Source organism: Drosophila sulfurigaster, chromosome 3, assembly GCF_023558435.1.
Source record: "Drosophila sulfurigaster albostrigata strain 15112-1811.04 chromosome 3, ASM2355843v2, whole genome shotgun sequence".
NCBI lineage: Eukaryota > Metazoa > Arthropoda > Insecta > Diptera > Drosophilidae > Drosophila > Drosophila sulfurigaster.
The window spans coordinates 15869484-15893407 of NC_084883.1; the positions used below are offsets into that span (position 1 = coordinate 15869484).

The 23924-nt window shown below is 37.4% G+C and overlaps 1 protein-coding gene across 1 annotated transcript in view; it reads right to left on the reverse strand.

The window, feature by feature from the left end:
• Window positions 1-23924, reverse strand: part of LOC133840815 (semaphorin-2A) — a 50878-nt gene that overhangs the window by 7527 nt on the left and 19427 nt on the right. The window contains 4 exon segments of the mRNA XM_062272898.1: window positions 587-694; window positions 1584-1652; window positions 4973-5024; window positions 5087-5174. Of these exon segments, the coding sequence (XP_062128882.1) occupies window positions 587-694; window positions 1584-1652; window positions 4973-5024; window positions 5087-5174 (317 nt within the window).

The following is a 23924-nucleotide window of genomic DNA, read 5'->3' on the forward strand; positions in this document are numbered from 1 at the left end:
TGGTATATTGATATAACACTACATTTAGTATAAATCCATATTATAAAACTATACCAAATTATTATACCGCAAAAATACTAAAATATACTGAAAGCTATATTTGGTATATTGATATAACACTACATTTAGTATAAATCCATATTATAAAACTACACAAATTTAATATATTCGGTATATTGATATAGTACTATATTCAAAACATACCATAGAGTACAAATTATAAATTATATCTTTACTCTTATAGTAGCTGGGATATAGGTTTTCATACAGACGGATATTGTCTCGGCTGTTGACGTTGATCGAGAATATATAAAGTTTATGGGGTCGAAGATACTTCTGCCTATTACACAAAGTTATAATACCTTTCTACCCTATACGTAGGCGGTATAAAAAGATGACAACGTCTATTCAGCTCGTATGAAAAGAACACATGCGTGGCTTTGCTTTGTGTGCGTGTAACGAGGCTGTTTCTGGATTGCGATCTTAAGTCAATACACACACAAAGTTGGCCTCAAAAATCTCTTTTGAATAGTTGCGTAGTTACAAAATGTGTCCTTGGCTGCAGCTGAAAGTTGTGTATACTCACATAGATGACATAATCCTTGGGATTGTGAGCATTGGTGCCACACACGTAGAGCCTATCGCCTTGCTGCATCGATTGTATAACACGCACGTGGTTCTTGCAATCGAACACCTGAAACGAGAGAAAATTTGACAGAAAATTATTGTATTGGGTTCAATTAAATCAGCTGCAAAGTATGCTACACAAAATGGCAACATTAAGTATACGCATAGTCGCACACACACACTCGTACGCAATAATAAATCAAAATTGGTCGAGTGTGCTCGAGAAATGCAACAATTTGTAATAGCACGCGTCGTTGCAGCCACTGTCGCTAAATCAATTGGCAACAATGCAACACAATGCTAGAAAATCCCTGCCACAGACGCAGCATTATGATGACTTAAGCAACACACACATACCCGACACACATCGAAGCATATATGTATATACAGACAGTTCAATTGACATCTAGTTGGAAGGCAGAATCAGCTGCAGACATGACAGAGCGCAATGTGTGTGTAGCATGCCACACACGAAAGTGGAGCGCACGATAGAAAGGAAAGAAAAAAAAAAAACGCGCTCGCTACAAATTGAAAAGCCACAAATAAATTGAAAAAGATTTCAAATGAAAGGATTTGCTGTCACATTATAAACGAGTTACAATAACAGCGCCAAGCTAACAGAAGCGCCAACGTTGCACTTGCAACTTGCCACACACACACAGCTACAGCTACAGCAATTCGGTTACGTTCGAATTTCAAATTGCAGCAACTCGCGTGTCTCGCCGCACTCAAAAATAGAGAAGAAAAATGGATTTGCGCGCGCTGTGTAATCAGTTAGCTCACCATATGATATAGAAATCAATCAAATCGTCGTGCATGCCACAATTGTGCTTGCTGCTAAGTGCCATCATCAACAACATCATCATCATCATCATCATCGTCGTCGGCTCATTGATTGTTTACATTACGTATACGACAAGGTTAACAAGCTTGTTGTTTTCTCTTTATGCACTCACCTGACTTTTGCCCTTCGACACACAGCTGACCACATCGTCACGCGTTGGCTCCAAATTGATCACATCGCGCTGCAAGTAAATAAATAAAAGCAGGTTAATAAACCAATCGATTTAATAGAAAATTTCTAGTAAATTATAAAACTGCAATACACATTTATTAATGACAATTCCGTCTTTGAAATATTAATATTAATACATTTGCTTGTAGCATTTTCTTTCCATTTTTTTTCGGCTACTCGCATAAACTACAACTAGAAGCTAAGAGAGAGGAGGTGGTGGAGGAGGAGGAGGAGGAGTTGGCATAGACTTCGTGGCATGCTTTCAAGCAAATTGATTTATAAATCACGTAATGTAACGAGCACATACGAAATATTTTCAAGCAAAATACGCGCACGCATCGCACAGACGGTTAAAACCACCCAACACAGAGCACAGCACAGAGTACAGAGCAGCTCAGAGAGCCAACATAAAACCAAAATCATGTATTATTTAGTAAAATTTGCATTTGCCGCATAAAGCAGTCACTGCGGCACTGACTGTGGCAGCAACAGCTACAGCAACACAGTGCGCACCTTGGCTGGTCGAGTATTTTCGTCCTGGCTGTAGGCAACGGAGCCAAATGATGCCCACGGCGAACGCAGTTACTCGCACTCTCTGCGAGTGTGTGTGTGTATGTATGTGTGTGAAATAACACATAAAATATATTGACGTATGCCGCAAGAGCAGCAGCTAGCTGACTGCCCCTTGTGCCCCCGCCCGCTTCAGGATGATGTTGATGGGTAGTTTGCCTGTTCGCCAGTTGGGCAGGTGGCGGCTCTGGAAATGTGGATGTCTCGAAACGACAGCAAAACGTGGCGTCTTTTCAGTTTTATGATACGTTTGCGGCCAGGTTTCAGCTGTTGCAGGTGTAGACACACACATAGCACACACACAGCATATACACCACACAACGTTTCACTCATAAAACACGCTTTTGTATGACATAAATTCATAAACAGCCTCCGCACACTACAGATGTTATAGCACTTGCTTGGCAAGTGTATATATGGCTATATATACAGAATGTTTCGTGTTATCGACTCTCACGAGTTTCGATAATTCGCAAGTTCGACGTTTATGTGGAATTACTCACAAAACACACACACAATCGCACACACCAAATATGTATTCACACCTTCGTAGGCCGAAGAATACTTTTCACACTGCGCAAAATATGAATGCCTTAATACGACAAAGACTATATTATGCACAAATCGAAGAACAAAGACAAAGGGCAAAGGATGCTTAGACATATTTTTGTATATCATTAAATATAGAATTAAATACTACATTTAATTTTAAGGAAAAGTGAGTACTGGCTCCGAGGGTTTCGACCATTTTAATTATGTTCTTTAAGAAGTAATTATATAACGTGAATATGTATATAATTAATATAGATGTATTATTCAGAGAACAATATTTGCTTTAACTTTCTAACTAATTCAATTAAGAAAACAGCCAATAATAATAATGATAATAGAAGTATTCTTTTACCTATATTTTTAATGTACATATATCTTTGCTAAACAATCTTAATTGTCTTGTTTAGAACTGAAATCATTTGTACATATTCCTTAAAAACAAAAATTCACAACATTTTTAGTACATACATGTAATTGTAAGATCTTTATATGTGATTTAACTTTCTAACAACTTCAATGAAGGCAAACACAAAAGGACATTTATTGCTTTACATTTTTAAATAGAAATTTTTTCTTGTATTTGCAATAATGAAATAAATTGCTGAGCAAAAACATTCCAAAATCATATACAGCTGTGCTCATTCAACAAAAGTATAATTTTCAATGGTACTTTTCAAAGTGATTATTAAGTTTTTAGTTACTTGTCTTTTCTAAGTAATATAAGCTTCATTAGAAGCAGTAATAGACAATTTAACAACGGTTGACTACAAAGCAGCTTAACTAATTCATGTTCTTGCTACAAAGGACATTCAGAGATGTAAGTTACATATTTTAATCAGAACTTAAACAATTTCCAACAAATTTGTATTTTCCTTCTCTCCAAGTTTAGTGTGAACAATTATTCAACGTAACTGCAATCAATTTACTACATGAGCTGCGCTAATTGATGAAAAATAGATTTGCCCATTAGATTTTTGTAAATAATTATTTATTTATTTAATTGTTTTCTCTATGAAATATAAGGTGTAATAGAAACTAGCTTTCACTAATTGATTTTCCTGCTGAAAGCTGTATTTTACATTTAGCTGTCAAAGTTTGACCCAGAAACTTCAATTTCTGTCTAATCGTGAGACTAAAATAGTCAAAGATTTGTAGGAAACTTAAAAGTAAAGCAGCTGCTGCTAAACTGAACTACAGCTTATATTTTATTAATACGCATAATAAATGGGACAGGATAAGAGAGAGTAATCCTTGTAAATGGTCGGTTTGAAAAGCATTGAAACATTCAGTTGTGGGTCCCACTACAGCTTTGAATAGTTGATTGTTTTTCTCTCAGTGTACATAAATTATGCGGTACTCAGCCATTACCACGTGGAGGAGCGTGGCAGTGGAGAGTGGAATCTGGGCTCGTGTGCATGGCCATGGCCAAAACTCGAAAGCGGAATGCCCATAATGCAGCCCCCAGAGCGCATATTAAATATGTTTTTTTCCATGCCTTGCCTTGCCCTTTTTTGTTACTTGTGCTTTGTTGTTCGTTGTATGTAGGTGGACAGGGACGAGTTTGGGTTTGGGTTGCGTAACTAAAACAGATATTTTTCACTCGTTTACTTCGGGGAATCGAAGATTTGTGGCATCGCATTTGATGCACGCCTAAAAGGTGGCTAAGCTTCTGCTCTGGTTGCGGTTGTTGGTGTTGTTGTTGTGTGTTGACAACGTCCGACAACAACAACATCAACAGCAATGGCTAAAAGGACAGGCTTAAGCCAGTGGCGGCTATTTGGCAACTACACACACACTAACACACCCACACATATACCCGGAGATATGGACAATTTTCGTGTGGAAGGCGCGTAATGAATTTTTAAAAATATGCCGCAGCGTGGCAAAGCTTGTTTGCCTAAAAGCGTGCTACACGTTTTATGTGCTGCTGCTGCTGCTGCTCGTTGTTAGATTTGTGGCCTGGGGAATTGTGCACAACAACAACAAGAGAGCAACAAAAAACAGCAGCAGCAGCAGCAACAACAAGAACAATAGCAACCACTCAACAAGCTGCGTTTGAAACGAAACTCGTGGGAGCTTAGCCTAAAAGCAAATGCTAGGATTATACTTGTATCCTTATTGTTATTGCCGCAGTACACACAGCAGTAGTTGGCTTGCTGTTCTCTGTATTGTTGTCAGTTTGTTACAGTTAAATGCATGCATACTTACATCACAATACGACGACGAAATATTCTGTAAATTCAAACGGAATACACGATCCCTGCAAATGGATAGACATTGATTTTATAGTTGAGTTGGATTTATTTTAATCGCTCTACTTACATGGCGCCCACATAAAGCGAATCGCGCTCCTCGTTCATATGGAAGGTGCGGTAATAGAGCTTGCCGCATGTGAATTCGCGCACATGATCTGTAAGTAAGAGAGAATGAGAAGTCACCATTTAATACACAGCAAATAAGCGTTAGTTAGCTTAATTCCATATTCAATATTTGGACAACAAATTTTCTTAAGTGAGAGCTAGCTGGCTGGCCACACACACACACACACACACTCACATAAACACACATATCACCCAAAAATTCAAGTTCTACTTCATTCCCATTCCCATTCGCAGTCCCAGTCCAATGTCCGACACAAATGAGCGCCTGTCAACAAAGTTTATGCACAGACGTTGACAAAACGCAAACACAGTGCACAGCAAGAAGGAGAGACAACAGCAGGAGGAGGAGGAGGAGGAGCAGGAGGAGGCACACAAAGCACAGCCACAGGCAGGCCACACACAAAGACAAACATCACAGAGAAAGAGACAGAGAGAGAGAGAGAATGGGAGATAGAGACGAAGCATGCGAGTGAGATATCCCATTTCAATCAAATGACATTTTGACATTTCTCTTTGCCGGACACTATCGCCGGCGACGTCGGCAAATGTAGCCAAAGTGCAAGCTTTAAATGTTGTTTATTTACTTTTAACTTTGGCCAACACAAATACACACTCACATAGTCACATTTAGAGACAGCGCGGAGAGGGGCAAAAAGTGCACTGACTAATGTAAAGAACTGCGCTGCTAACTGGACAAAGAAACTTTAGATCGTATTTCAATTTGGCAACTTTTGGGAGTATGCGTTGCTAGAGAGACATTTAATTTTTTGTTTGTTTAGATTTATTAAGCAATTGAAGGAGAGTTAGCAAATATACAAATTTTAAAAAATAAACTAAAAGCGCACAAAAGTATACTACAAAAAATAGTTGGATTTTGATTTGAATAAGCGAAAACTAATGAGTATCAAATTTTCTAAAAAATCGGAGACTGATTCGACTTTTTTGAATATATGTATAAAGCCATTAAATCAGCACAAGTAATATACTAGAAACATATTTCAGAATGATAAAACTGATAAACTCAAAAACGCCTAAAAGTATGCTACATAAAATTCATAGTTTGTTTTTTATAGACAGCTGCTGACATTTCCATTTTGCTGCTTAAGCTTTACTCTCCTTAAAGTTAGAGATTGGTTTCATTTCTGTTTCTATATTATTCTTAAGCAATCAAAGCAGTACAATCAATAGAGCAGCATGACATATTTGAGACTGATAAAACTACACTGAAAAAACGCACAAAAGTATGCTACAAAGAGTTGTGAGTTGGATTTTGATTTGAATAGGCGACAACTGCTGACATATCCAATCAATTTGCTGCTGTAATATGGGAATAAATAATAAAGCCTTGTTAATTATATTTAAGCATGTGATGTGCGTGTGTGTGCTTTGCGTGTGGATGTGTGTGTGTTGCGTATACTTATTATGTTAATTTCATTGACGTCGCGCTGTCTGCGCGTTGTTTGCGCTGAGCCTGAGAGAACGCTGAACATGCATTTACTTAATTAAACTAATTAATATTTGCTTAGAGTGCCTGACCACACACATACACACACACACACACTCGCACACACACACACTACTGAAGCGTTGTCATTTAATGTGATTGTCAGACAGTAAACTCTACATGTCGATATCGATATGTCGAGCAATTAATTTTCTGACATCTCTTGGCATTTATGCGATTATTGAAGAGTCTGCAAAGTGCCAAGAATTCAAGCTCTATTCTCAAATGAAAGCACATTTAATTGAAGTCATAATGATGTCAGGCTTAACAATGGCAAAAATGCTTTATAATCTTGTCTCGCATGCTAAGTAATGAAATGTATTCAGCATTCAGTTGACCCCAAAACACAAGATATGTCGCATCAAAATAAAAACAAACTCAAATCCGCATTCTTAACAAAAAACATTTCCACATATCGAAGAATATATCTGTCGATGTGTATGTGTGTGTGTGTGTATGACTAACTCTCGCATACAACAATGGAAAATGCAAATGCCCCTTTCATCGCCTCTTTCACCCGTCACCCGTTATCCCCCCACCTTTCCCCCGGCTTCACTCTTCGGCCACAAGTGCAGCTATTTTTGATTTCCGATTTAAAGAACATTTTGGACAAAAGCAAACACCGAAGCCAAGGCCCGGCCAAAAGTAGCTGCGTCAATAAAGGAAAAGCACAGAAAAAAAAAACTCCGAAAAAAAAGGAATCTGCGTCTTTTGTTTGCCAACGGGAAACAACTACAACAATGTACCATCTACATATGCATATATGCATGTGAGTGTGTGTGTGTGTGTGTTTTTGCATATATTGCGCACAATTCGGGTAAATGTCCTTGCCAAACCGGAAGTCGACTTGTATACGCTTGAATTGTTATTGTACCCGCTGACTTGTACTCTCCTTCCTATACACACACACATATACAAATACATATATGTATGTATAGTATATGTACTCGCATTTGTTTGCCGCTTGCTGTCGAACTTTTTCCGCATTTTGTAGTTTTGCTTTTTTACATTTTTTTTCTTGCCCGCTTCATTTTCTTTAATTTTTTTTGTTCTTGCTTCTTGTTTTTCTTTTCAGTTAGTTGTTGGCCGCTTTTCCGTTTTGTGCTGAGTTTTGTGACTTTAAGCTTTAAAACATATTCCCGATTTGTCTAAAGGCTAATGAATAAGCTTCAAATTGCACTTAAGACGAGCTAGCTTAAGGTGTCAAATGCCAGCTGGGAAGGCAAGTTGCGCTTTTAGAGCCTAATGAAGCACATAAGTTGTGCAAAGTTTGTGCAGCTAGCAAATTGAGTTTTTAACTTAACGAAGGGAAGTAGGTTAAGGCAACTGCTGTTAAACCTAGTTAGCTAGCCAAATTTAGTTAGTTCAACTAATTTGTAGTGTTTCTTGTACATTTTAGGCGCCAGTAGGGATAAGTAGTTTACCAAAAAAATAAGCAAAACATGACTATAAAAGCAGTCTGCATAAATATGGCAAAATATGTGCACTGAGAGAAATATAAAGTAATATTTAGGAATCAAGAATTTGCGGTGTTAAAGCTTTAACAAGAATTATGGTTTATGTACGAAATTTTAATTTTAAAATTCTTGATAAATTATGGTTCAAATAATTTGGAGCTTGTTTTATATTGGTTAAAAACATTATGTTCTTTTATTATTCACTTTAATATATATATACAATATTCTTATAAACATGTTCAAATAGTTTAATTCTTTTAGTTTTCAGTATTTCATAGTAACATATTATATCCGAACACAACTAAGCGTTGATCCGCTTGCATCATCTTTAATTATTAAACTGTCTTTAGGTCCAACGATGATAGAAAAGGAATTGCAATATTTGTTGTGATTTGATTGACAATTCACAAGAATTTGTCGAATAAAATATTTCCATTCTTTTTTTTATAGGTTGTTAAGAATCAATTACTTAATTCTATATTTAAGAATGTTGTTCTTTTAATAACAAGTGAGAAAATTTATTAATCATTTGTTCAAGAAACGGGATAGATTTAAGAATTGTATTTACAGCTCAGATTGTTCTGTTTTTTCGAGTGTACAGACATTTACGCATTAATTGGGTCTGTATCAATATGCTAACATTTGCTCGCATTGCTTTTAGTCAAATTTATGTGCACGAAAACTGTAAATGTTTATGGGGCTTATTAAGGGGGAACAAACGAACAAACGAGAGAACATCTTTGCAATGCCAAACGATCTGTGGCATATTTACGATGCCAATTTGCTAGTTCCATTGTCAGTCTACAATTGTCTCTCACACACACAGCATAAATACGCGTACAGCAGTCTATAAAAATATTATATATGTATCGCAGAGACAGAGAGAGATATGGCCATAAATGTTGTAGGGATATTGGAAGGATGATGATGATAGGCAAGTCTGCAATGTTTATTTACATGCAGAACGGGGCGACAGCATAAATTGTTACGAGTGCTGCGGAAACCAGAGACTAACTGTCTCTGTCTCTGTCTCTACCTCCATCTCTCCTTCTGCTGCTCGTTCTCGATTCTATCCTGGGAGCGATAATAAATTACAAATTGAACGGAAGCTAATCGTAGGCATATGTATTCTGGTTTGCGCCGGAAGGGCGACAACAATTTCAACAGCGTATTGATAGCTGTCAGCAGTGAGTATTTAGTTGCATTTGATTGCTGCAAGTTGGAAAGCTGTTGCATGCGACATTTCGAACTGGCAGCGAATATGGGAAATGCCATCAAATTTTAAGCCAAAAAGCAGTCGTAAATGTGCTTTAGCAACCTTCCAAAACTTGCCATCAACGTCGACGTCTGGTTTATTTGCTTTTAATCCAAGTCCAATCAAAATCAAATTGCATTTACGAGCTGCCTTTGAAAGCGCGCAATTTTATGGCATCCAAACATTTTTACTCGCTTTTTTTCTTTCTTTTTTGTTGTTGGTCGGCAATTCCTACTTTAGATTTTCGGGGGACTTTTCTTTCATTTCGTTTTTTTATATTTTTATTATGGATATACAGAGAGAAAGAGAGAAGCTCTGTATGCGTAAGTAAGAGAAGTACTCGTATTTATGACTCCATATATGTCAATAATTTTTATGCGCTTCATAAATATGCGTGCGTCTTTACGACCAACCGACAGTCTCAAGTCTGAAGTCTGAAGTCGGTTGTCCTCTTGCCTCTCGCTGTCAAATCAATTTTTTGTTAGCTCCCCTCGGAAATGACGGAAAAATGTCATTTTGAAAAGCGTTATTATCGAATCAAATACAAAAGAAATAACGAGACTCAAATGCAGTAAACATATTGCAAGCCCACCTCAGACGCATGCCTTCGGGCTTTCGAGTCAGAGCTTTGGTGGCAGCAGGACATTTGAAATCCTTTGAAATTTCACAATTACCCGTCCGCCCCTTTCCTGCCACAAACAGCCAAAGCAAATGAAAGGTAAGCTGCCACATGTGATGAAGGTTAACTGCAGCAAGAGCTATGTAAAACAGTTCAAAAGATTAACTTTTTATACCTGCTACCCATAGGGTAAAAGGATATTCAAGGAAATACTTTTGCGTTGGATTTTAGCTGCTTTGGCTGACAATTTTGTATAATTTGTACTCTATGGTATATTTCGAATGTAGTATTTCAGCGATATACTAATTATGACTTTCGGTATATTTTAGTATTTTTGTGGTATTATATTTAACTGACAATCTGGTATATTTTGTGCTCTATTGTATACATCGAATGAAGTATTGCATCGATATACCAAATATAACATTGGGTATATTTTAGTATTTTTGTGGTATTATGTTTGGCTGACAATCTGGTATATTTTGTGCTCTATGGTATATATCGAATGAAGTATTGCATCATTATACCAAATATAACATTGGGTATATTTTAGTATTTTTGTGGTATTATGTTTGGCTGACAATCTGGTATATTTTGTGCTCTATGGTATATATCGAAAGAAGTATTGCAACGATATACTAAATATAGTCTTGGGTATATTTTACTATTTTTGTGGTATATTTTAAAAATAATACCATACTATTTTGCTATTATTCCTTTGGGCCTTAGTTGATTTGGCTGGCTATCAATATATATATTAAATTTCCCTTCGGTATATATTAGTATTTTTAGTATATTTTAAGAATAGTTCCGCAGTGTTTTAAATTTATTGAAAGTGGGTAGCGAGTATCTCACAGTCTATCACACTTAGTTTTCCCATTTGTTCTCTTTTGTGTGAGAAATTTATCAGAAGAGAAGTTAGAAGTGGAGTTTTAGTTTGAATTGCAAAGAATTTATTGTTGCCAGGCATAAATTAGACAAGTTTCTAAACTTGGTTATAATATTTACCAAGAAGTATTTGTGCATAATTCATGCGTGTTTGCCAAAGACATTCGCCAAATATATATTTTCAGTCGCAGTCGCAGTCTCATTTTCAGTCTTAGTCTCATTCGGTAATCCCAGTTGACGATGACGTTGCATCTATGCAAATTTCCCATTATTTTCCTGGCTAATTATGAGCAATGGTTTCCTCTTCCTGCCGCAATTCTCTCTCGCTGTGTGTGTGTGCAACTACGTCAGCATAAAGCACTCGAAAACTGTCTAGACGTCTGATGTCTAGGCGTGTTGTTATCCACACTTGTGCGCTGATTCGTGGCCTGCGGCCCCAGTGGAGCAGAGCAAGTTGCAACTTGGATGTTGCAAGTTGCCAGTTGCCAGCTGCCAGTTGGCAGTAGTCTACAGACTGTCCCGACCGCTTTCAAGTGGTTGCCATTTCATTTGCTGAGAAATTGCATGTAAAAATAATTAAAACGCAGATGCACTTGCCACACACACACACATACATACACAGCTGTGACGCAAGCTGATCTTTAAGCTGCGCTTCATGCATTTTTGTGTTGGCATCAATATTGCAACTGCAGCGCGCATTAAAGTTGCTGCAGTCATTTTCGCTTGCATAGTGCGAAACATTTTCAACTCTATTTAGTTCGTTTTATAGCTGTCGACAACGCTCGGATCGTGGGGCAAGCAGCGGGGGACACAGCAGCAGTTGAGTTCATTTTGTTGCCAAATAGCAAATGCAAAAACAGTCGTCATAAAAAGCAGCAGCAGCAGCAGCATCGCCAACAACAAAAAGCAGCTGAAAAGCATTTATGCGCTAGCTTGCAACGACGGCGGAGGGAGGAGTCGAAGGAGCATTGCAAAGGACATTGAGTGGAGCTTGCGCCCAAAAGCAGGCAACAAAAACGCAACAAATGCGGCAAACGTTTCATTTTTGGTGTTTTACTTGCATGCAACGAGCGGCAGCAACTTCATTTGATGAGCCCGCAGCAGAGAAGAGAATGGAAGCAAGCTTGGGGGCAGCATCACGTGGCAGCGTGGCACATGTGTGTGCAGGTTTTTGTGGCGTGGCAGACACACACACACACACACATGGGGAGTGTGTCCATTTCGAGCGCCATAAACGAGCACTAACAATTTGAAGTTTTGTTTTTTTGTTGCATGCAACAACAACAACTCTTGGGTTACCTAGAGCAGTTAGTTAGTTGAGCGAATGCAGAAAACACACAGAGCTTGCTACATTTTGCGGTGGCAAAATGAGCACTTAAGTATGCGGATGATATGCTAACTGCAACTTTTGCATAATTAAAAGCATTAAGAGTTTACTCCCGAGACTCTCACTCTCTCACTGTCTCTCAAACCTTGCCACATCTTGCCTGCATTTGATTAACAATTCAAACGTTGCAATTTGCTAGCAACAAATTTCTGCACATTTCCTAAAATTAATTTGTTCATAATGTAATGCAATTCAAGTGACCAAAAACTAATACTCATGACTCTCTCTCTCTTCGAATCCATATGCAAATGCGAAATGCATTCGCAGGAGCTACTGTCAAAATTACAAATGCAAATTAATATTAAGTGACTTGTTTGTCTCTGTCGCTCTCTCAGTCTCTTGACTCTGTTTGTTGGGTATGTGTTGTGCAATTACTTGCACACACACACGCACATTTCATCTGGCATTTTCGTTTAAATAATTGAATTTCACTAACGACCAACAAAACATGACAAACTCTCTCTTGGCAAAAGCATTAAGTTGGCTTTTCCCCTAACTTCTAATGTGCAATTAATGTCATTCAGTTTGCATTTTGCATTTAACATTACATAATTAATTGCACTAGTTAGTTGTAACTGTTACTGCTGTAATTGAATCAGCTGCATTATGAGCATTTAATAGATTCTCGTTTGACTTTCTGCTCTACTGATAAATTATCCCATATTCATTCTCTGCTCTCTGCTCTCTTTTTCCCCCTCGTCTTTTTATCAGCCGCAACCGGAATTGCTTTTTGTTCTGAGTCGCTGCTAGTTGAGAGTTTATCAATCAAATGTTGCGAAACTTTGGCAAGCGTTTTATTCAGAAAAGTTTTCAGCTTAATGATTTGTAAATATGAAAAGCGAATGCGCGATAAAGAAAAGCACAGCGAATGCAATGAAAAGACACAGAGAAATGCTGTATGATGTATTAAGTTTATATATGCAGTGAAGATTTCAAGAAAACTATGAGTTTGGAAAGTTGATTGCGATCAGATAAAAATCAAAGAAATTATTCTAGAATAAACTGCTTATGCAAACGGATCTAGGTTGCTTTAGTTGACAATTTGGTATATTTTAAATGAACTTGTATATTGATATACCAAATATAGCTACTTCAAAGAAGTATTGATTGTTTTAGTTGACGATCTGGTATATTTTAAATGGACTAGTATACTGATATACCAAATATAGCTATGGCAAAGAAGTATTGATTGTTTTAGTTGACAATTTGGTATATTTTAAATGGACTAGTATATTGATATACCAAATATAGCTATTGCAAAGAAGTATTGATTGTTTTAGTTGATGATCTGGTATATTTTAAATGCAGTAGTATGTCGATATACCAAATATATGAGCTGCAAACGGATCTTGATTGCTTTAGTTGGCAGTCTGGTATATTTTGAACGTAATTTTATTATATTATATTGATTTGGTATACTTTAATAATAAAAACACACTGTCTAACCATTATTAAAAATACATAGCGGGTATCTTATAGTCGAGCACACTTGTTTGTAGGTTTCTTACTTATTTCATATTAATATTTATAACAATATAATTCTAATTATTTGACAATACTTAAAAACATAGTTTAAAGCACATCTTTTGTGCCTTCGTGACACAGTTTTAATGACCATTTTCACGATGACAATGGAACTCTGTTCAAAACAGCTGCATTGTGGGGGGAAGCGCCAAGACACACACAAAGCAGTGGCAAGTAGCAAGTGGCAAGTGTACTTGGTAAGTACTATAGTTGCAACTACTTATTTCGCTCATAAATTGTAGCGTCAAAGTTGTTGGAAAGAAACGTGATTTTGCTGTCGCTTATAAGTTCGAGTTGAGTTGAGTTGAGCAAAAGGACTTTAAAACATACTTTTTAATGATGGCTTTTGTCCTTTGCTGTGTCCTGTGTCCACACCCACAACTTGGCTGCTGTTGCTGCTGCTAACATTATTAATTTTTGCGTCAGGTGTTCGGATTGAAACTCAATTTTGTTAGCGCTCTGCTCTGCTCTGCTTCTGTTGCAAAGTTTTCGTTAACACACTTTGGGCCGGACTGAATACAGCAAAGAGGCTGATCAAAGCGCAACTGGGACAGAGTAACCAACAAGGACACACACACACACACGCACACATACAGTGACATTTAGAGAGAGAGAGAGGGAAGAGGGAGAAAGCAGCTTTTCTGCCGTGCGTTCTCAGCTTTTGAGCTAACAGCTTTTGACATTGCATTAACGCCAGTTGGCGACGCGTTCGCTGCTGCTTTAGCACAGCGTGTCAACCTCGATGGCAAGCAGGAACATGGTGCGGCGCAACGCCTGTACACTTCGTTACTCAATTTGTGGCAAGGAACTTTCATTATGTGTGTGTGCGCTGCGTAACATGTGACTCTCATAAAAGTCGACCCCGCGTCACCCACACAGCGACAAACACAAAAGCTTGAGTAGTACTTTACTGAAAACGTGTCACTGAGTTTTAATTGCGCGAACTCCAACACACACACACTCACAGAAAGTACAACATTACTGTTTTGTGCGTGGTCAGTGTTTGGATAACGCCTACACAGTTCAGCTTATCGCTTGCGTTTTATTGGGTCAAGCATTTGTGCAACAGTTTGAACTGCACCCCGCTACTTGCAGTGCATGCCCAACTGTGAAAGCAGTGCAATTGCAGATCACAAATAAATGTCTTGCTAAGCAGTGCAATTTCGTTGCTGCCTTTGCCAAACGGCTTCTTTGATCTGTTTTATTTATTGTTTCTTGAACTATAGATAGTCATCATTATTATAATTGTCAGACAGTTCCCCTTCACATTCTATAACACAAAAAACTAACTCAACTTTCGATAGAACTCTATAGAGACTGTGGCTGCTACCTGACTCGTCACCTTTTGTCCGTTTCCGTCTACCTAATGAAGTCATTCTATCAATAATGAGCAACTCTACACTCTTCACACAGCAGGGGCGTGGCCGAGCCGAAAAAAAAACAAAGGGCAACTGACAGGCAGACAGCGTTCTGTTCTCTTTCAGAGACAATTTAAAAATAGAACTACGAGAACATCTGCTCGCAACGCTGAGTCAACAAATGAACTGACAAAAAAATCGGAGGAAACAAGGCGAAGTTCGTTGATGCAGCGAAGTGAAACGGAGGAGTGGGAAACGTGCTGCACTTTGGGGCATTTGGGACTTCACAGCTGGACGAGTGTGAGCGCATAAATTGTGATCAAATTCGAATGCAATTAATTTCACTAAATCAATAAAAATAACAATTTTTCATTGCATGTGGCCAAACACAAACTAAGCAACTTTATTCGGCCATGAAAATTTATAGTTGACATTTTATTTAGTATAGTTTTAAGCTCTCTCTTTATATTTTTTTTGTGTGTTGTGTTTGTGGCTTTTCGCTTAATTTATGGCTTAAACCACACACACATACACACACACACACGTCTACATTTAAGCACATACATAGAAATATAAACGAGTCTCTAAAGCAGCTGCTGCATTTTTTAAGGAAGAGACAGCAACGTGCATATGGCTTAGTCAATAGACTGTGCAGAGGAGCAAGAGGAGCCAGGAGCAAGGACACTCTACTCTGGACACCTCGTTGCAGCATTCTGTGTTAAAAGTATGCGCAAACAACTTGAGCGTTTCCTTAATCGCCTCACGTTTCTGCTACAAGTGCTTAGCCGGCGAGTTTACTACAATATGCGTCAACAACAACAACAACAACAGCAACGGCAACGAGGAAAAAAAAGAATACAGTTTGTTGTTGCTGGAACGTGAACTTTGTGCTGCGGTTATAGCTGAGTCTGTCAGCCGTGTGTTGCATGCCACACTCACACAAACACACACACACACACTCCGCCCCCTTTTCGGACAGCATCTCTGAACGTGAACTATTAGAAAATGTTTACTGGACATGTACATGCAACATGAAGCTGCCTCTGTGCCACTGTGGCTGCTACGTATAAAAAGAACTTCAATAGACTATGAAAATAGTGCCAATCAAACTGCCTTTAGAAAATAGTTGTCAACCATTTGAATATGTGCTTTTTGTGCGATGTCTATTAACATTAACAGATGCTTTAACAGCGCAATAACATTAACGTAACATTAGGAAAACATAAATCGTTAATAAGATTAGCTTATTAATATATTTGTTCAGGAATTGAGTTTATTTTTAGATTATTTTCATGAATACAGTCTGTAAAATAGTTGTCAATCATTTACATATGCTGTAGTATTATGCTCTGTCCATTATTATGAACAGACGCCTTAACAGCTCAATAACATTAGCGTAACATCAGCAGTCGCTTAATAATCACGTGTATACGGTTGTTTTTAAGAAAACTGTATTGGAAACAGTCTCCCAAATAGTTATAAAACATTTAAATATGTTTATTCATTGAATTGGTGCTTTAGGCTCTATCTATTAACATTTGCACTCGTCTTCACAGCGAAATAACATTCATGTAAAAACAAAGATCAAATTGTTCATTTCATATGCTTTTTCTAAATACATAGTTATTAAGGAAAATGAGTTAATATTTCAAATAATACTAAAAATAATAGTTGGTTAAAATGGTGTTTTATGCTTTGTCTATTAACATTAACAGTAGCTTTAACAGCGCAATAACATTGGCGTTACATTTATAGTTTGTAACATTAGCTCATTACGTATGCGTTTAATAATCAGTTTCATTTCAATTTTGCAATTTGCTTCGTTTTCGATTCGTAGGAAATGTTGTTAAATTTATTGCATGCGTATATTTTCAAATTAAATTTTGCCGACAAAATGATTAATGAATCGTTTTTGGAGGCGACTTTGAAGAGAAACTGAAACAGAAACAGAAACCAAATAACATACAGTGAACAGCTTCCCAAGCTCATTTGGATTCGGTTAATGTAAATGACTCAATAAAGCGAATCATAATTTAACCGGTTTTTCAATCAGATGGTCGTAAAATTGCTTTTTCTTGTTTGAAAGAAATTGTGGTCTAAAAATGTACACAAAAAAGAAGAAGTATAAAACCTATTTGAGCTACTCTTGGCAACTTATTCGGGGGCTTTGAACTTTCCAATGCGTTCTTATATGCAGAGAATATAGCATAATCCCGCATTTTTAGTTAATATGTGTGTGATTACTTTGGTATTTATGCAATGCTGCAAAATGAATATGAATATGAATAACAATGCTTTCGCTCTGATATTAATATGCAAATTGCATGATGCTGTAAAAATAATATAAATTACAACAATACAGAAGGACAACCAATGCATTAAAAAGTAGTCAACGCTTAAAAAATATCATTTGTTCTTTTTTTTTTTGCTTAAATGCCTGTGGCAATAATGACAAAAACGTGTTGAATTAATATCGCGGCCAATAAAATAAATAACAAAAACAATATTGCGGCAAATAAATTACAATTATATTTTTTTGTTTATTATTTTGATTGCATGTAAATTGAAAAATAATAGCGCTTCCCAAAGTACAGATTCAATTTTATTGATGATTTTTTCAAAATGCATTCGCGCTGAGTTGCAATAAATAAACAATTAAGAATTAGCTAGATTGCTGACTAAGGAATGCAAAATAAACAATGAGTATTTAAACTGATTGTAGAAACCCAGTTAATTGCGGGTCTGCATTTTCTTTTTAGTTTGTTTTCATATTAGTTTGTTAAGAAGTTACAAAGTCTTGGAACATATTTAACATGTTATCAATGCAGTCAAAACACTAATTGCACTGCTTTGCGTAAATCCGACTGCAAGCAGTGCAAATGCATTCCTGTTGGCATTGCAGAGTGGGGCTTAGTCTATAAATATCGCGGATTTATATCATTAGTTTACCTCGCTTGTGTTTGCCATAACTGGACTGATCATTGCCGGCGCAGCAGGGTTGTTCATAGTAGAAATTCCATGTGTTTTCATAGTCGGCTGTAATTTGTTGTATTCCGCATGCCAGCAGAAGCAGCAGCAGCGGCAGCGAAAGAATCAATTGCACTTGCATGCTGAACCTGCTTGCACTGCTTGTTTTTCCTTACTTTTTTCTTTTGGGTGTGGGCACACTGTGCTGCCCAAACCTCAATTGGATTACTGCGTTTTTTTCGCCTTAATTTGCAGTCGGCTCACTTCCACTTACACACGTTCACCCAACAAGAGAGAGAGGGCGAGTTGGGAAATGTTTTCGATGCTGTTTGTTGATCCAAATGGCAACCGCTGGCAATTTACTTGCCAAGCCGCATGAAAAAAAGTCCTTTTAAATAACTGTTAACACATTTAAGTTGTATTATTTTTAATGGTCGCGCAATATTTTTACACTTGTTCCGCAATTGCGATGAAATTGATTTTCCAGCAGCAGCGGCAAATGGATTTTAAATAAATTTTCAGTGCGCAGTGCGTGGTAACAATTTCGATTTGATTAATTATAAATGCAGACTCACACACACACACATAAACAATTGAGCATACACACATAACGAGTGTAGTTTGAATTTTTACAGTTTCGCGCGTTTGTGCATTCAATTTTCGAGGCATTTAGCACTCGACAATTGATAAAAAAGAAAAAGGTACACACAGCATAAACACATAAAAAAAACCAGGCGACAAACTGGTTTCAGTAGTTGGAACCCACGCAGCAACAACCACAACAACGACAACAAAGAGCAGGCCGAAAAATTCTTCAACATTTCCGCCAAGCGATCGGACAAGTGTGAGCGAGAGGCTATGTGCGAGCGGCGCAACATGTAAACAAGCTGCTTTGCGAGGTTGCCAGAGCGTCGGCGCACACTCTTTTTGTTCATTTTATTGCTTAATTTAAATCTGCAGATAACCAAGATACACTTAACAAAGAAGGTGAAATACTAGACTCTTTGCTTTATGTCTTCTAGTTATCAGTTTCATTTAAAACATCTGTTGCGCGTATGCCTCTCTTTCTTTTTTAATCTGGCACCTCAAGTACTGCTTGCATTGCAATGCAAGAAATGTATACATTGACATATGTACATACGTATGTGTATGAGCGTATGTGCATACACACATAGGTCAAGATGCATACACACTAAATAAATACAAAAAAATAGCACTCGTTATATGAGAGAATTGCTCAATAAATTGTGTGGTGGGCATCTGCAACACTCTTTGTTTGGAACTAATATGTACATTCACGAATATCCGAAAGGCTATTTCCAATATAAAAACGACAATTCACATTATACAAAAACCGAACGCAGCCACAGACGCGCAAACTGTGTTAAAAGACAACAACAAGATCACTGACGGGTGTGACCGCAGGTGGAATTTCAAAATAATCCACTATGTGTTTAGCAATTGCTCCATAAGCACAAATTATTAGTGCGTGTACACTGTTTCAGGTATATTAGTATTTAATAAAAAAGTCATTTGGTTTTTATTCTCATTTATTCGAAATATAAGTTTTAGAATTGTCAACATAACCAATTTTTCAATTTATTCGTTAAAAAAATAATAAATAAAAATTGAGCGAAAGACGAGTAAGGTGAATCTGGTATTTTTAGTATTTTACTGGTCATACTGATCAGAGATTCCATGAAATAGTGAGGCCGTGTTTAGCAATCGGTGTTCATATATCGATAATATATTGGCGCGTTGGAAATGCTTAATTTAAATTGAAGTCAAACAATACTGACAGGCCATAATTCAATTAACGCCTTGTTAATTTGAAATCGCATCAACAACAGATGGCACAAAGAGTATATTTAACTTGTGCACTGAACTCTCAAATGATTTAATAACAATGGAAATCAATAGAAAGTAATTTTCAATATTTCATTTGGTCATCGTGGACATATTTCATTTGTGATTTATCATGAATTTCATAAACGGCATTTTCTCGAATGTGTTGTCGGTTTGCCTTTGCTCGATTTGCGGCATTTTGGCCACAAATAAAAGCCTAAAAGCAACAAAATGTGGCCGCACGACGCATAATTCCCAGACTGGGTGGCCAACTGGAATTTAAAATGGACACCTTGCTTTGAATACCAACTGTGAAGCTAAGGTGGGGTTAGGAGTGAGGAACAGAAAAAGCCGTGGGCTGCATGTGGCATCATGGTCATGGCTATTCTGGAAGTTTTTGCTGGGAAAGCGGCAACACGTTCTAACACGTTTGCTAGACAAAATTGTTTCAAAACGGAAAAGTATGCTAAAATTGCAGCACGCGCCATCGTCTGGTTGATTCTTCTCATTTTGCATTGCAGTTTCAATTTTGGAATGCAAAGTCGTGCACGACGCTTCCTCTCTGTGTTTGTATGTTGTATGTGTGTTTGTGTGTGTGTATGTGGCTATTCTAAAGTGCCTCTTGCTCTGTCTCTCCATTCGCATTGTCTTTACTTCTTTCTGTCTCTGTCTGGCTAGCTGTCTAGCTGTCTGTGCTTAATGCTCGGTGCTCAAAATGTGATTATTTTAAATGCTGCCGCCTGCTGCCGACGACGCCGGCGACATAACAATTTTGAATGGAGCTCGAAATAAAAGTCATTTTGTTAAGCAGACAAACGCACTCAAAGCGAAACGTCGTTTCACCTGCACTACGCACACACACAACCAAACGCACACATACATATGTATAGATATGCATGCCATTGACGTTGTCTGGTCTGGTCTGGTCTCTCTGTTTTTACCTTTGGGCGGCAATTAAAAACAGTTTGGCAGTCACAGTCGCTGCTGCAATTGAATCTCTTGCGGCGCCACAAAGTATGCAATGGCTTCTCCCTTAAATACGTCTTCACTATACACTCACACACATATGAAAGTGTGTGTAGTTACTTACATACATACATACATATATATTTAATTAAAAGGCAAGCCGTTTATGTTTTCATTTTTGGCAAGTGCGTCCTTTATGCTGCGCCGCATTTAATATCTGCAATTGTCAATGGAACTAGCTCCCTTGTCTCATTCTCTCGCTGACTATCTCTTTCTGTCTGTCTATCTGTTTGTCTGTTTGCCTGCTAATGAGTTTTCGCAGCGTCGCCTTGCCTCATTATGCCGCATGCATCATGTTTGTCTCTCTTGCCATGATACTCTTGAAAATTTTGACACATGCTACACACACACACACAAACACAGACACAACACGCATACACACATAGTCACTCATTTTGGTGGCTGCTTTGATGTCGTATACACTTTTTCCTTTCGTTACATTTTGTTTTTAATTTTTTTTCTCCCTTTTTTGGCAGCTTTTCAAGTGCAGCAGCTCTTTACATTGTTGTTGTTTGTATCCAAGTTGTTGTTGTTGTTGTTGTTGTTGTTGTTGTTGTTGTCGTTGTCATTGTCATTTGTTTTCGCATACAGCAGCAAAACGTTTCTTTACACAATGTCAACTTTCAACAAAGGACTTTAATTAAGTCCTTAATGACAGCTTAATTTAGCGCACTTTGGGCACACTTCGTGTGCTTTGACACATGCCAAAGACCGCTTCCCACCCCACTCCTCATTATCTACGCTCTCACTCTCCTTCTCTCCACCCATTTCTCATTCCTTCTTTCCTGTTTTTCGCTATTTGTCTGTGTTGTTAGTTTCGCCTTTCCTCTTGCATAATTTACATGACCATTTAATACCTTAAGCTCCTGAAATAGCATTTTGATGATCAACAAATAAAAACATGGCAAACTTGCTGCTTGACCAACAATGTTATTGTTGTTGTCACAGTTGTTGTATTGCTGTTGTGTTGTTATTGTCTGGTGTCTGTGGTCACTCAAGCTGTCAGCAGCGAGCGGCAACTTTTATGCATTATATAAAAAGTTGCACAAATAACCAAAGAACAGCGGCAACAACAAGAAAAACAGGCAAAAAAGTGATAAAAACTATTTGTAGTGTTGTCGTTGTCGTGGTTATTGTTGTTGTTGCTGTTGTTGTCGTTGTTATTGTGCCCAAGTTGGCTTACTCAAGTTACTTACAAAGATTTCAATGCACTTTACTCAGCAACTTGTTCGCGCAGAAAAAAAAAAGAGTGACCAGGCAACAACGACAACAATTTGACTTCTGCAAACTGTCAGAGCAAGCAAATGGCACTAAATATTAAGTTTGCCTTTGCAACTTGACCAGCAAGAAGAAGAACGAGAACGAGAAGAAGAAGAAGACGTAGTAGTGGAAAACCTTAACGTAAACTGTTGGGCAGGCTCAACACAGGACGACAAACAGCGCAAAACTTGGACGGGGCCAAAACTAATGAAAGCTTTTGTGAGCTGCGTGTGTGCGAGTGTGTGTGTGTGTGTGTGTGTGTGTGTGTAGTCTGGTATGTTGCTGCTGTTACTTTGCAAAGTTTTTGCCTTTTGGCTCGACCACAGAATTTCTCATGAGCTACACAACTATGAGTGTATAAAAACAACAACAGAGCGGCACTTATTTCAAGTTCAATTAATTTTAAGTGCGGCGGCCATTGTATTGCACATGCTTCTTCTTCTTGTTCTTGTTCTTCTTCTACATCTCTCTTTGGTTTCTGTTCTTGTTGCTGCGGCTTTTTGTTTGCTCTGCATGGCTTGTTTGTTTGTTTACTTGTGTTTTCTACCTCAACTTCAGTCAGACATGCAATGTCAACGCCTGTATTTATGCTATAAATAATGCAACATATTTTGCATAATGACAACTTTGGGCCCCAAATACCGCATCGCATCGAAGCAAAATGTTGGTGGCGTTGCGTTTATGCAACCGCAACGAAGCCTAATTGTATGTTGCACAAATTATATGCGTGTGGCAGCCACAGCAAACAAGCGTCGTTGCATAGTTTTGTGGCACAACAAATCGAATTCGCCAATGAACCATGGGAAATTTCGAAATAACAATAATATGAACGGAAAGACAGCAATGAAGACATGTGACAGAAAGTTAGACTATATTCAAATTAATTCAATCAATTTAACATATAATCAAATTAAATAAGCTAAGAAAATGACAATTGCTGAACATAATTCAAAAGAGTTAAATCAATTTAACAAATAAAATTGAAACAACTAGCGGCATTAAATTTATTCATTGTGCTAATAAAACAATGAAAAAATAAAAAACTCCTTTAGAAAACAGCTCAGTTCAAAGACAACACAATGAATTTCAAAAGATATATATTATATTTATGGGTTATTGACATGTTTGTAATGCAAAACCAAATAAATGTCATTGTAACAATACAGTTACATGTTTGAGTAACTAAAAAATATCCAATGCAGTTATTTGCATAAAAAATTAATGAATTCTCAAACAAAAAAAAGAAAAGCTTAAAGCATAAAAACTGTTATCCAATATGCAAAAGCATGCTTTAAAACTGCTTTAGGCGTTGTTCAGCAAAAAAAGCTTTGTGGAATAGTATTTTTTAAAATATCAATTAAATGCCGCATTTGAGTAGTTGGCAATCAAACAGTATTTTTTTCTTTTGCTTTTGTGTAGTATTTGGTTACAGTTAAAAATTCATTAAACTACTGTTTATTTCCATAAGCTTTTGTTGATTTTGCTGCATTTCATTGGCATATTTTTTATGCACGTTAATTTGGTTGCGATGCTTTTTATGGCCAAAAGCGGATTTGCTGCAACTTAAAGTTGCATTTAATATGAAAAATGCCAAGCCTTGATTTGAAGTGTGTGTATGAGAGAGAGAGAAGAGTGTGAGTGACACGCGACAGGGATTAATGTCAGCTAACATGACATTTAGCGCTGAAG